At 38.7% G+C, this 12889-nt stretch overlaps 1 protein-coding gene across 2 annotated transcripts; it reads right to left on the reverse strand.

Moving 5' to 3' along the window:
• Positions 1-5805: 5805 nt before the first annotated feature.
• On the reverse strand, positions 5806-9724 carry sp7 (Sp7 transcription factor). 2 transcript variants are annotated; one of them, XM_055024629.1, is made up of 2 exons: positions 9646-9724; positions 5806-8548 (listed from the first exon to the last, which is right to left on the reverse strand). In XM_055024629.1, the coding sequence occupies exons 1-2, from the start codon at positions 9664-9666 to the stop codon at positions 7205-7207; spliced, it is 1365 nt and encodes a 454-aa protein (XP_054880604.1). In that variant the 5' UTR covers positions 9667-9724; the 3' UTR covers positions 5806-7204. The 2 variants fall into 2 exon arrangements, with proteins under 2 accessions (XP_054880604.1, XP_054880597.1); XM_055024622.1 differs by having other exon boundaries at positions 9631-9724.
• Positions 9725-12889: the final 3165 nt, after the last annotated feature.

The following is a 12889-nucleotide window of genomic DNA, read 5'->3' on the forward strand; positions in this document are numbered from 1 at the left end:
AGCCACTTTGTTAAAGCACTGTTTCCTTTGTGGGAGAGTCAGACTGAGACACGATGCCTGCTCCGGCAACACGAAGTGTAAAACATTCACGCTCCTCCCTCCACGTTTCTGAAAACACCATTCGAAAAAGATTTTCTCCAACTCTTTCCTTGGCCACAGATCAAGAGAACATTATTGCTCTCCTTTTATTTATTTATATATTGTGGTGGTAATGTGTGTGAGGGATGTGTAATTGTGTGTGTGTGCGTCTATGTGTGTGTGAGAGAGAACCCACAAAGATATTTCAATTTCTTGAAAATATTAAATAAACATGCAGCAGCTTCAGTGAAGCTCTGACTGCCAGTGGGTTTTGGGTTGGACGGGTGAAGAGTGGGAGGGGGGCGTTGTGGCCGTGGCTCTGGGGGGTGAGGCAGCTCATGGTCAGGGCCCCCACCGGACACACTGGCGCCTCGTGCTGGAGGACTTCTGAACCACCACACTCCTCCACCAAAACCCTGCCAACCCCGGCTCCCTGCTCCGGCTTCCAACCCAAATCACTCACTTCTTTTTCTCCATTTTGTCTCACTCCTTCCTGCCCGGTTAACTTTTCCTTCTTCTGTTTCCTCATCACTTGATCCACATTCAAAATCATTTGCTGCCTGGCTGTGCTCTTTTTCTCTTACTTGCCACTGAATCATTGGGTTGCTGGACTCCCTAGTGTATTTTTATTAGTACCTTTTTTTCCTGAGGACATTGTGTTTTTGCACCTCCACCACTCTCTCCCTACATATTGGCTCTTAAATCTTGTCCCTTTACCAGTTTCAACTCAAATAATAAAAAAGAACAAGCAAGAAAAGGACTGTTATGTAGTTTTTCGAAAAAGGAAGGAACGCTATTTAAGTATGTCAGTGCTTTAATAGTTTTCTGAGTGGGCTTCCAAATCCAATTTCAAGAGATATCAGACCACCAGTCTCTTAAATGACAGAAATTTCCATTGCGGCTAAAAGTTATCTGCATCAATAGAGAAAACCCCCCAAAAAACAAAGCACACAATTATCAATATTGAAGTTTCTGGAAGAAATGTGGTTTTTCAAAGAATCTTAAAAGCACCTACTGCTGCGCATAAAGGAAATTATGGATGTCAGACCTCTTCAGGAGACGAAATATGCCTTTATGTTTCACATAGCTATTTTCTTAACCTAATTTTCCCCTGGAAGCAATTTGTCATCCGGATGCCATTAAATGGGAAGCACATTATCTTATAAAGGGGCACAGAGTCACCCACAACCCTCGCACAGTACCTATAAACAAAATGGTCTCATTTTGGTGGAGGGTTTGGTGCATTGGGCAGCAAAGGAGGATCCCCTTTAAACTTCAAGGGCAGTTGTTGGGGGCTCTTAAATGTCATAAAAGGATATAATTAGAGCAGCAAGTAAGAAAAGCACTCCAAGTATGATGATGCAAGACATGAATGTGTCTTTGATTGAAAATACTGTATTTATTTGTAATTTAATTTGTTGGGGGAGAAGGAGGATGGTACAGAAGTGTAAACCAGCATCGTAGGATTTCATGTTCTAGACCAATACAACGTTGTACATTATTGTGGAAGAAAAGAGATTATTAAATGTAATAAAATTTGAAAAGATTGGCATGCATGCATTTGTGTGCATGTCAAACGCATACACACAAATGCAAATCTGTTTGTCTTAGACTTGCAATGGGCTCTTGGCTGCTTTCTCTGGTTATGCTCTCATTGCACAAGTGGGTTTTGTTAACCAAATAGGAGACTTCAAAAGGCAATTGGTTACACTTGTTTTATGGTTTCTTGGACTAGAAGTGGGTGAATTTATTATTCATGAAAAAAAAAAAAAAAAAAAAAAAAAAACTGGAAGCCATTTCCTTCCATGTCGCAGCTATGCAGGTATATAACAATATATACTACATTAAAGTTTGTGCTCATGATAAGAACTGATGAGATCTGACCAATGTGGAAAAATTATGAGACTGAAAAACTTTTGCAAATATATAGCAGAATACAGAAAAAAAGACTATTTAATGTGCGTATGTTTCCTATCCAGAAATGTAAACAATGGCTAAAATGATAAGAAAAACACTAACGTGCACCTGGGAGATAACATTTCCTCTTCACCTTTTGGCCTTTTTAATCTCTTTTGTTTTCCTCTTCAACCTTTGTCTCCTTTGACCTGAACCCATCTGGTCTCTGGGTCATGTTATGGTTCACTCTGGTCACTTTACCTTTACCTCTCTAGCACAAAACAAAGCATTACCTTGTTGTTTGTTTTTTATAGCCATGCTGTTGAGCCCTGGGGCATGATGACAGTCTTTATCTGTTTCCCTTTAAATTCCCTGTCACAGAGGCTCAGTCACACCTGCAGACACCTGTGCTTTTGTCCTTCCCCGTGCGTCCCGTGTTCCCCCTCCTACCATGAATGCACAAGTGCCTGTGCCTGTGGCTATGTCAAATCACAGTCAGTTGTTTTACTTGACAAGGCAGTGTGGATCAGATAATAGGAGGAAAGCATTAGTCAATCAGCATCATGAAGATCAAGAAATAAACAGATTAGAAATAAAGCTATGTATTAGTTTTATAGCATATTTAAGCTGTAAAACAAGTCATTCCAAACTTTGAATCTCAATTAAAAAAACAGAATGATATGGTACAACTGGCAATTAATGTAAGCATTAATTGAACAAGCATTAACAAAACTAGGGTTAGTCTTCAGAAGCTGCAGAGATCCACAGCTCATTTGGAAAAATGTGTTCATGCATTTAATAAATCTGGCTTTTTCTATACAAAGAAAGTCACTGTTGAAAGAAGGCAATAAGAAGCTCTGCTGGCAGGTGGCCACATGCCATACAGAAGTACACCAAACATGAGGATGAATGTTTTATGATCAGAAACCTGTGCGTCATCCTCAAAACACAATTTAATTAAAAAAAATTTTGGTGCAAGCATCAATCTGAAGGCATGACTCAGTAGAAACAGAGAGAACCTAGTCAAAGTTGATAGAAGGATGGATGGAGGTAAATATTTAATGACAAACCTTTCAGAGGGCTGATATAAAATGAAACAAAGAGCCAAAAACACAGAGTTGTAGATGACAACTATTTACTCAACCTCATGATTAACGCCCTTTATGAACTCTTAATTGGGAAGCAAGGCTGAGTTGATCGGAACATGCATGGGGATATTTATGGGCTAGCATGTCCCAGTCAAACTCGAGACCAAATCCAAATAAAAATTTGTAGTAAAAGTTGAATAACAATGCCCAGACAACCTTCATGCAAACTGACTGCAAATGATTTTAGACTAACGTTAAAAGACTTGCAGCTGTAATGACCAATAAATGTGGTTCTATAAAACATTGACTTAAGGGAGCTAAAAATATGTGCTCTCCACACTTTTCTGAAATTTTTAAGTAAAACATTTAATCTTTTCTTTCAGTTGTGCACCACTGTTTGTTTGTCTGACTCAAATGATCAAATGATGTCAACAGAATACATTTTCAGCAAGCAAGGATGTGAAATATATATATATATATATATATATATATATATATATATATATATATATATATATATATATATATATATATATATATATATATATATATATATATATATATATATATATATATATATATAATGATTAGTCTGCAGTCCCCCTTCAAGTAGGAGTGACTCATTTAGAGTAAGTTTGCATAACTCATCAAGTCTGAGAGTTAAACCAAACACAGCATGAGAAAATGTTTTAAAGTTTCCTCTTCTTGTTAGACTGGAAATGAGATGTGTGATGACTTTAACAGGTGTTTCTTCTGGGATCCTATGGAATAACTATTTTCAGTCTTATTAAGTCTGCAGTGATTTGATTTTCTAAATGGAGTAAATGGGATTCTGTGGGTAAAGAGCATATGGAACAGATTGTCCAGTTTCTGCTTTGGCCTCTGTGTGTCACTGCGTGTATATTTTTCTTTTTATGACCTTGTTTGAAGCAACACTTAATGTTTCCTGGCTTTCTAAATAAAAGAAGTAAAAATAAAGCTAAGGCTACATTATGCCACCACCAGGAGTGTATTTTAGACAGACAGAAACTACCAGTAGCAGAGGATGGTTTTCAAAAGCCACTGACCATCTTCTTAACCCCCTCCCCCCAACCCCACCCTCAGTTGCTGGTCTGACACACCCAACCCATTCCCCGTTCCCCATGTTTGCCTTTTATCCTGTGGACTGGACCATGCGCCCACTTCAGACCACCATAAACATATTGGTCCCTGATGACAAAGTCGGCCCGGGGACGTTTTATATAAATTTACCTCAACTACAGCCTATTAGAAGCCCTAAATTGGAACCATGCAGCCTGGGAAGTGTAAATGTTGCAGCAGGAGAGTCGCAAGCTTTCAGAGAGCGTCAGCTGTACCGGTCTCTTCTTATGCAATTCAATCAGTGCTCTCTTGACTTTCTTTATTATCATTTCTTCTGTTTGAGTTAAATTGAAAGGTTTATAAACCTGGTAGAAAAATGCAGGTCTTTCAAAAAGTATTTAATCCACTTCGTTTTTTTCATCTTATCAAGTTGCAACCACAAACATCCCCTCATTTTATCAAGATTTTTTTGATAGACAGAAAATTGTATTTTATTTTGAAATGGAAAAAATGATGTTGCATATCTATTTTTTCTTTGTATTTAACTCCAGCTATCTAGAGTGTCAGCTCTGATGAACTCCCCAGTACCTGGTAAAGAAAAGCATCCCCACAGCATGAGTTCAGAACATTTTGCAGCATCAGTTCTTTAACCATCTGTAAGCTTACACATAGATTCATTTAACAATGACTTTCTTCTTCAACCTTGCAAAGTGCATTGGTTGCTCTGCAGTTATTTTTTTTAATGTAAATTGATTCTTCCCCCTGAGCTAAGCTAGTTCATCTTATCACCCAACCTGTTAGTTAAGTGGAACGTGTATGAAAAAAAATTTTTTTTTCAAATTATGCACCACCTTTTGCACCACACATAAGCTCAAAATTTTTAAAAGTTCACAGAGCAGGAACACTTTTGTGAATTTTACTAATCTTCCTGATTATAATGTAAAATAACCTGCACCAATATAGCTCTTAACAAGTGAGGTAAAATTCAACTTAATTATATTGTTGCTAAACTGCGCCTGGGCAGAGTTTATGTTTAAAGGTCTAGTTTGGTTTGTCGTTAGGTGGTATAACTTTTAAGGCAGCACGAGAAGTCCTCCCTCCTGAGGTATTTTAATTAGTCTGGAAAGTAACATGGACAGGAAAAGATGAACTTCCACTTGTTGTGACCGTTAACTCTTTCAGAAACCCACTGAAGAACCACACACAAGGCATCTCAATTTGCAAAACACACTTGCTGGTCAGCTCAACTTCTTCTCTGCATTGTTTCTCCAGATCTCATCTTTCTTTATGCCTCCTGCCCTAATTGGGGTTCTTTGTTTGACCGCCTTCCTCCATAAACAGTGCAACCGCAGCTCTCCTGTCCTAATCCCCTCTTCTTCTCTCTCCGGACTCTGCTGGAGCATCGCTCGCCGTAATTACCTCTTTCAGGCTGCAGAGTGGAATAATTGTCCTGAGTGTAACTACAGTGGCTCCCTGAAAGGGGGTCATTGTGTCGAGTCAAGACTTCAATTCAGTGAATGACTTTGTTTTTTTTTTCACTGCAAAAGATAATGAAAGTATTTGCTTGGCTCTAAGGATGTAGAAGGATGTGGAAGGAAGCTCATCGATGGGAGGGATTTAGGATGAAGCACAGAGGAGCGAAGTTAATGCAAAAGGAATGACATATTTTTAATTATTCGTTTATTTATCAATCAAGTCAGAATGCTTTTGAATAGAAAATAAAACCATCAAATAAAATACTTGTTTTCAGATTGCTTACTCTTGAAAGCACCATAAATTCATGATTCTGCTTCAGGAATCTTACAGCGTACATGTGTACATTTCTGAGGTTTTCTGCTTTAAAACTATTTACAGCCTCTTCTAAACATATTTCACAACAAGACAGCGAACACTAGCAACTCCTGTGTGGACCAAATGATAAACCTTTTTGCCAGCTGCAGTAAAATAAACATCTTTTCTTGAGGAAAAATAGAAAATGCATAAAAATGTAGAAAAATATCACCTAACAAAATCTATATATTGTTATTATTATAGATAGTATGTTTAAACAATCCAGGAAGCCCATTTTATTCTTTGCTTTGGATGGTATGGAAGAATTCACAATGAGAAATGTTACAGAATTAGGTAATGCACACAAAAGATTCAAGATCTATAAATAAAACTTTAATAACATACTTCCTAAATTCCAACTCATAACTAATAAATAAGACAACAAAAATCTTAATTTAATGCACCATATTTTTCCTTCTTGGCCAGCTTCAACCATTCATTTCCCTTTAAGTATAAGATGTCCCACAACATGTAAGATAATCCCCCTTGTTGTATAATTTAAAACATAAATTAGACTATTCATGTAAATATGAAATTAAATTAGACAAAGTAGGAAGTGAACAGCAAATACAAAGCAACATCTTCATCATGGCATCTCTGACAAAAAGTAGCCCTAAGTGAGATTTTCCATTTCAGGAATATTGAATAGGTATCAGAGTGCAGTTGTATATCAGATATTTTTCACACCAGGCATGCAATGCTTCATCAACTCCATCATCCCAACCATAAGTCTTGTTCTTTCCTTTTGTAGCCTCTGAGCCTTTTTCCTTCTGCTTTTGCAGATTACATTTCCCCAGTGGTTTGTCTCATTTAAAAGGCAGAAAATGTGTGCAGACTGCTAAATGTCCACATGAGAATGTTTACTCGTATGTGGGTCTGAGCAGGAACACTTTTGTGGGTGCCCATGCATACATGAATGCATTATATATGCTTGTGCATTTGCTCATAGTTATTATTGTGCATGTAAATGGTGCACGTGTGCATGGAATATTTGTGCTCATGTACATCAAGGTTTTAGTTGTGTGTATTTGGCAGTGTGTCTGCACACAATTTTGGCAGTATGGATGCAGGCTTGCATGTCTTTTCTTGGACTTGCATGTGGTTGCTGTGCACTCAGTCATTTATTATATTGAGTTCAAACGTTGTCTTGAATATTTTTTCTTTTTGTTTTCAGTATAAAGTTTGTTTTTATTTCAAAAAGAAGAGAATGCTAGAGGAAAAACTTAAGGCAGTCAGATTTCCAGCAAACCACTGCTGTTTTCCACTCCATTAGGGGTGGTGGTCTTCTCATCCCCGTTGGCGATTTGATCAGCAACAGGATTGGTTGGCACGGTGCTGGAGTTGAGCTCAGATGTGTCTTCGGTCCGAGGGTCCGTATCTCCTTCCACGGCTGCAGTTTTGCCCTGCATTGCTGAGTCTGCGTGGGTCTTCTGATGCTTTGAAAGGTGATCACTGCGGGTGAAGCGTTTGTTGCATAGCAGGCAGGTAAACTTCTTCTCCCTCGTGTGGGTGCGCACGTGCCTCTCCAGCTCATCGGAGCGGGTGAAGCGCTTCCCGCAGAACAGCCAGTTGCACACAAAAGGCCTTTCGCCGGTGTGCCAGCGCAGGTGGGCTTTCAGGTGGGAAGCCTTGCCATAGACTTTCCCACAGCCTGGGATGTGGCAGCTGTGCACAGGTTTTTTCCTCAGGGAGGCGGCAGATGCTCCCAGCCTCTCCAGCTCTTGGCAGTTGGGACAGTCACATGAAGACCGGCTGGGTGTAGCCCCTCCGCTGTAGCCTCCCGATCCCCTGGCAGGCTTTAGGCCCATTGAATTCTCAATTAGCCCAGCACTTGACACAGGCTTGGGCTTGTACATGTCCTGGGGCAACATGTGCTGGGAAGGTTGGAGGAGGTGTGAGGATGAGCCCAGTCCAACAGAGGGATATGGGGCTGGGTTAAGTGGTGTAAAGTCGGAGCTGTAACTCGGGAGCTGGGGACTCAGGGACGCCTGTGGGGCCACAGGCTGAAGTGAAGCCTGGAGACTCCCATCAGCTTGGGGCTGTGTCGCTGACAGCCAGTTGGAGTTGGGGTGGACGTCCCACCAGGAGGACGTGGCGTTGGCTGGAGCAGCAGTGATGCCGGGGTGGATTCCAGCCTTATACCAGGAGCCATATGGGTGTGTCATATCCAGAGAGGTGTAGACACTGGTGAGACAGTCGGCCGGGGTAGCATGGGTCTTGGACACTAAAAGAGACGGGTCCTGGGACACAGAGGTCTGGAAGGAGTGGGAGAAAGGGTTGTACTCTGAAGTGTACCCCCCAGCCGAAGGTGGAGGGCTTCCAGTGGGACTCAGCAGCCCACCACCTCCACCAGCTGTGGTGAAAGAGCCGGTGTAGGAGTCCGTCAGACCACTGCTGTCCGACACCCGCCCGTTCTTTGCTGTCTGAAGGTCAGAGGTCATGGTGTACTGCTTCTTTACTGGAGAGCTGCCGGTTTTTCCGGGTGTAGCTGAATCCCTGATGGGGCTGGTGCTACCGAACTTGTTACAGGTAGCAGTTAACATAGCCAGAGGACTGGATCCATAGCGTGCGTCTTCCTGAAGACCAAAATAGTAAAAAAGAAAAAAAAAACAAGGGGGGGAGAGTGAAACGATCTGTCTGCAGGATATGGCTGCTTGCCACAGCCTCTGTAAGTGTCAGCTCTAATAAAAAACGGATTTCTGACTGACATATTTGGCTTTTTTTCTGCTCTCAAAATTTACAAAGAGGTCAAGGCAGCCGATGCTCAAACTTGTTAATGTTCTGATCAATCACTGGATCATGCATGGTTGATTTTAAGCCTCTTTTAACAAGCTGCTCTTGAATTTACAATTAATGGTGCTTAAAATTCCTTAACAACTGTTTAAAGTTTCCAACACGCAGACTCAAATTTGTGGACTCATTATTCTATTAAATCCCACACATACAAAATACTCAAATGATTTTGGTTTTGCTTAATTACTATAATGTTGAGGATGCCCAATTAACCATTTAAATAAAACATTTTACAGATGAAAATATATTATTTTTAAAGATGTGTTTCTTTATTTCTTTGTAACTGACACAAACCAAAACTGCATTGATGCATTTGCATAATTTCTGCGATTATATTGTACCATAGCAATTTTTAAAATAAAGACAACAAATATATAAAAAATAAATATTATTTAGACTAACATTATTATGATGTAAGATTTGAATAAAAATAAGGTTGATCAAAACAGATTTAATTTGCTCTAATTATGTTCTAAAATATTATATTTTACCATGTTCACAAAGATTATATATATAACTAATGATGGTTTTCTAAACCTTTTAAACATAGATGTTGTCGAAGCCACGGGAGATAAACTTACTTTTTAAATCTCTATTTTCTGTTAGGAGACACTGAAGATAATAATATCCCCAGAGCTTGGCCTAAATGCAAGCTGTAAACTTTCTTCCCGATTGAAACTGTTGCATTGATGTAAATATTTTAGATTTTCTTCATCACTGATATAACAGGATCCCAAATATATTCATGCAAAAACATCGTGTCCTAATAACGGGACATCAATAAAATCTCAGAATAAAGATGTAACAATATTCTCATGATCAAGTCTGATTTGTTTCAAGAAGAAGAAGAAGAAGATGTACTTACAATTACATTTCCTACCTCCAGAACAGATGCGGCCATCCCTGAGAAACTAAATCCTTTAGGAAGCTGAGCGCAGAGGGAGAGGCGCAGCTCTGAGTCCCGGGACACTTTGGATGGAGTCGGGCTCCAATGCGGGGAAGCGTTTTGAGGCGCTCTCGGCCCGCCCCCTAATTATAGGCTCTGGGCTCTTTGAAGACTTGCTAAGAGGCAATAAAAAACCCCAAAAGATGGAGGGAAACGGACGGAGATTGGTGGCTTAAAAAACGAGGACATCCCACCTCCCCGAAAGAGAAAATCAGTTTTCAATTCCCTATTTTGTATGAGTTAATGGGTTACTCATCAATCACCATATGGACTTTACTTCAATTTCTCGGTTTTATTTATTTTTTCCCCCACTGAGATCAGTCCTTTGGAGTCTGAACAAAGAAGAAAACGCAACTTCCTAAAATTATTTTTCGCTTATTATATGCGCGTTGTTAGAAATGTAAACTTTTTCACCTCTTACAGAGAAATAAATGTGAAACTTACGCGTTTTCTGTGAGTCGGGAATGACTGCGCCACACAAATAAAGGAAATTAAGTTGAGCAAGACTGCGGTTTCCATATCCGAGGTTTTATTATTCTGGTTCAAAACCTCTCTCTGTTTCCAATATTCCCAAATGTAGTTAACTGCATTTTCAGACATTAGAGCGATGGTTAAAGAGGCTGCACTACAGAGGCAAGTCGAGAAGAAAAGGATTAAGTCGTTAAATAAAATAAAAAGGAGATTATCACAGCAATTAAAAATACATTCAAACATCAAGAAGCGGAAACGACGGGAAAGATTGCTTTTTATATGCTGGAAGTTTATTAGAAATGCAACAAATGTTAGAGTAAACAACAGAAAAAAAAATCTGCCTGTCTAGCTGTGCATACAAACAAGAGAGAGACACATTTACAGATCTTTTTTTGTAACACTTCAAATAATCAAACTAACTTAAAACTAAGTATGAAAACAGTTTCGAAAAGCACTGTTATTTCAGGATAAAAAGCCATCCAAACCAGCATGGCCAGTGTGAAAATGTTATATTGCTAATGTGATTAACAACATTTATTTTAGAGTTCAAGAGGTAAACGAAGGCCTGAAAACGGGTAGAAATGAAGAAAACACCTCAAAACTTGTCAGCAAAACCTGACAGCATGAAGAAGATTAAGAGATCTAAAAAATCAGGAACGGATCTAAACAAACTCTGGATTCCATAATATCCAGTCTTCCTGATCTCTTTCAGCCTATAACTCCAAAGCTCCAAGGCTTTGGGACTCCAGTGAGCCATAACACAAATGATCTAGAAATACTACAACTTCCCATGAGTGGAGAACATGAATTTTAAGATCTAAATCACTTCGTTAGTGCATCCACAATTCAGCTGGAACACAAAATAATCCAGGACAACAGCTATAGCATTGTTGGCCTTCTTCCACCAACACTACAGACTAAGTTTTAGATTTATGACTCAACAACAAAGAAAAGGTCAAAATACAAAAACTGTCATGATAATCACAGAGACTTTTGGGAAAATACCATGTGTACTACATACTGAGTCCTGTGTGGACTCATAAGACAAAGGTGGAACTTTTTGCATAGTGTTAGAACTACATCTAGAAAATAAATGTACACAACTTTTTGGAAAAAGGTCTCACCTTCAGTCAAGCATGGTGGGGGTTGTATGATGGCCTGGGTTTGCTTTGCTTTCTTCAGGACCTGAGCAATTTGCTGTAATTGATTGAACTGACATTTCTTCTTAAGCAACAAATCTTGTGAAAAACTACATCTTCCAGTTTATGGCGTTTAGCTAGTGTTTTTAGTCAACCACCATTGCAGTGACCCAAAGCACACCAGTAAATCCACCTCTGATTGTACTGCAAAAAACAAAATGAAAGTTGTGAAGCGGCCTTGTAAAATTTTGACTTAGTTTGATTCAGCTGCTGTGGCTTGATGTAAAACAGGCTGGAATACTCTCCAATGTGGCTGAAGTAAAACTATACTGCAAAGAAGAGTGGGAGAAATTGCGCCACAGAGACATAAAAGATTGACTGCCAGTTTTCGCAAATGCTTGGCTTGCAGCTGTCACAGCCAAGGGAAGCACAACTAGTTATTACATCTTTATAACCAGTTAATTTGGAAAGAAGGTTTCACTTAATATATAAAATGTTGCATTTACTCAGTATGTTTTTGTCTTATGAATAACATAAATAGAACTGAATCATTTGAATCATTTTGATGAAACAAAGAAAAAACAGAAGACATCTGTAAAAGCAGATTATTCTTTTCCACAACTTTAAATATGCATTTTATTTTAAAAAAAAGTAGACTGGTACATACAAAACATTACATTTCACCTTAAGTTACCTAAATAGACCACAGTTTATTAATTTCTTTGGATAGAAACGAGATTTTCAAATACATTTTTTATCACTGTTATTTTAAATAATGTGCATGACTTTAGTTATATGTTCATAATAATAATTTAACAAATACAAAAAAATTACAGATCGCATTAAGATCTTTGTTCAACAAGAAAGATGAACTTTTGCTCTTTTGAAGTGATGCATAACAAAGTTTTCTTTTCTTTCCTCTTTCAAATATACTGCCACTACACGTTTGAAAACAACCTCAAAGTAGACTGTAAAATCTTCCTGAAATAAACAGATTTCCATTATTTTTGAGGCTTCAAAATGAAATTATATTGTTTTTGAAGCACCAAACAAGGTTTGTTCTTGAGAATTTAATTTATTGTAACACCAAAAAGTTCAAAAACTGAACTCTGAGCCACCAAGCAGATTCTCAGCGCCTTTTTTTGTAGGCGTCTCATTTTCTGAAGGAGAGCACAGAAGATTAAAATTGTTGTCAAAAATAAACATATAATTTCTGTCCTTATTTTCTCCTCAATTACAGGGCATGGTCAGAGCAGGGCTTGTCGTTCTGGAGAGTCTGGCCCTCACATGAACACAGCGGCTATATTTGGCAGCCTGCTCTGCAACTGACCTTCATTGCTTTGCTTTCTTCTTCCAGCAGTGGTGTGAATGAAAGAACAAAGGCTGCTGCATGCAATCATAAACACATTCTCATCTATCTATCTATCTATCTATCTATCTATCTATCTATCTATCTATCTATCTATCTATCTATCTATCTATCTATCTATCTATCTATCTATCTATCTATCTATATCTATCTATCTATCTATCTATCTATCTATCTATCTATCTATCTATCTATCTAT

The sequence above is a fragment of the Poeciliopsis prolifica genome, unplaced genomic scaffold (assembly GCF_027474105.1).
Source record: "Poeciliopsis prolifica strain line A6 unplaced genomic scaffold, Auburn_PproV2 SCAFFOLD003, whole genome shotgun sequence".
NCBI lineage: Eukaryota > Metazoa > Chordata > Actinopteri > Cyprinodontiformes > Poeciliidae > Poeciliopsis > Poeciliopsis prolifica.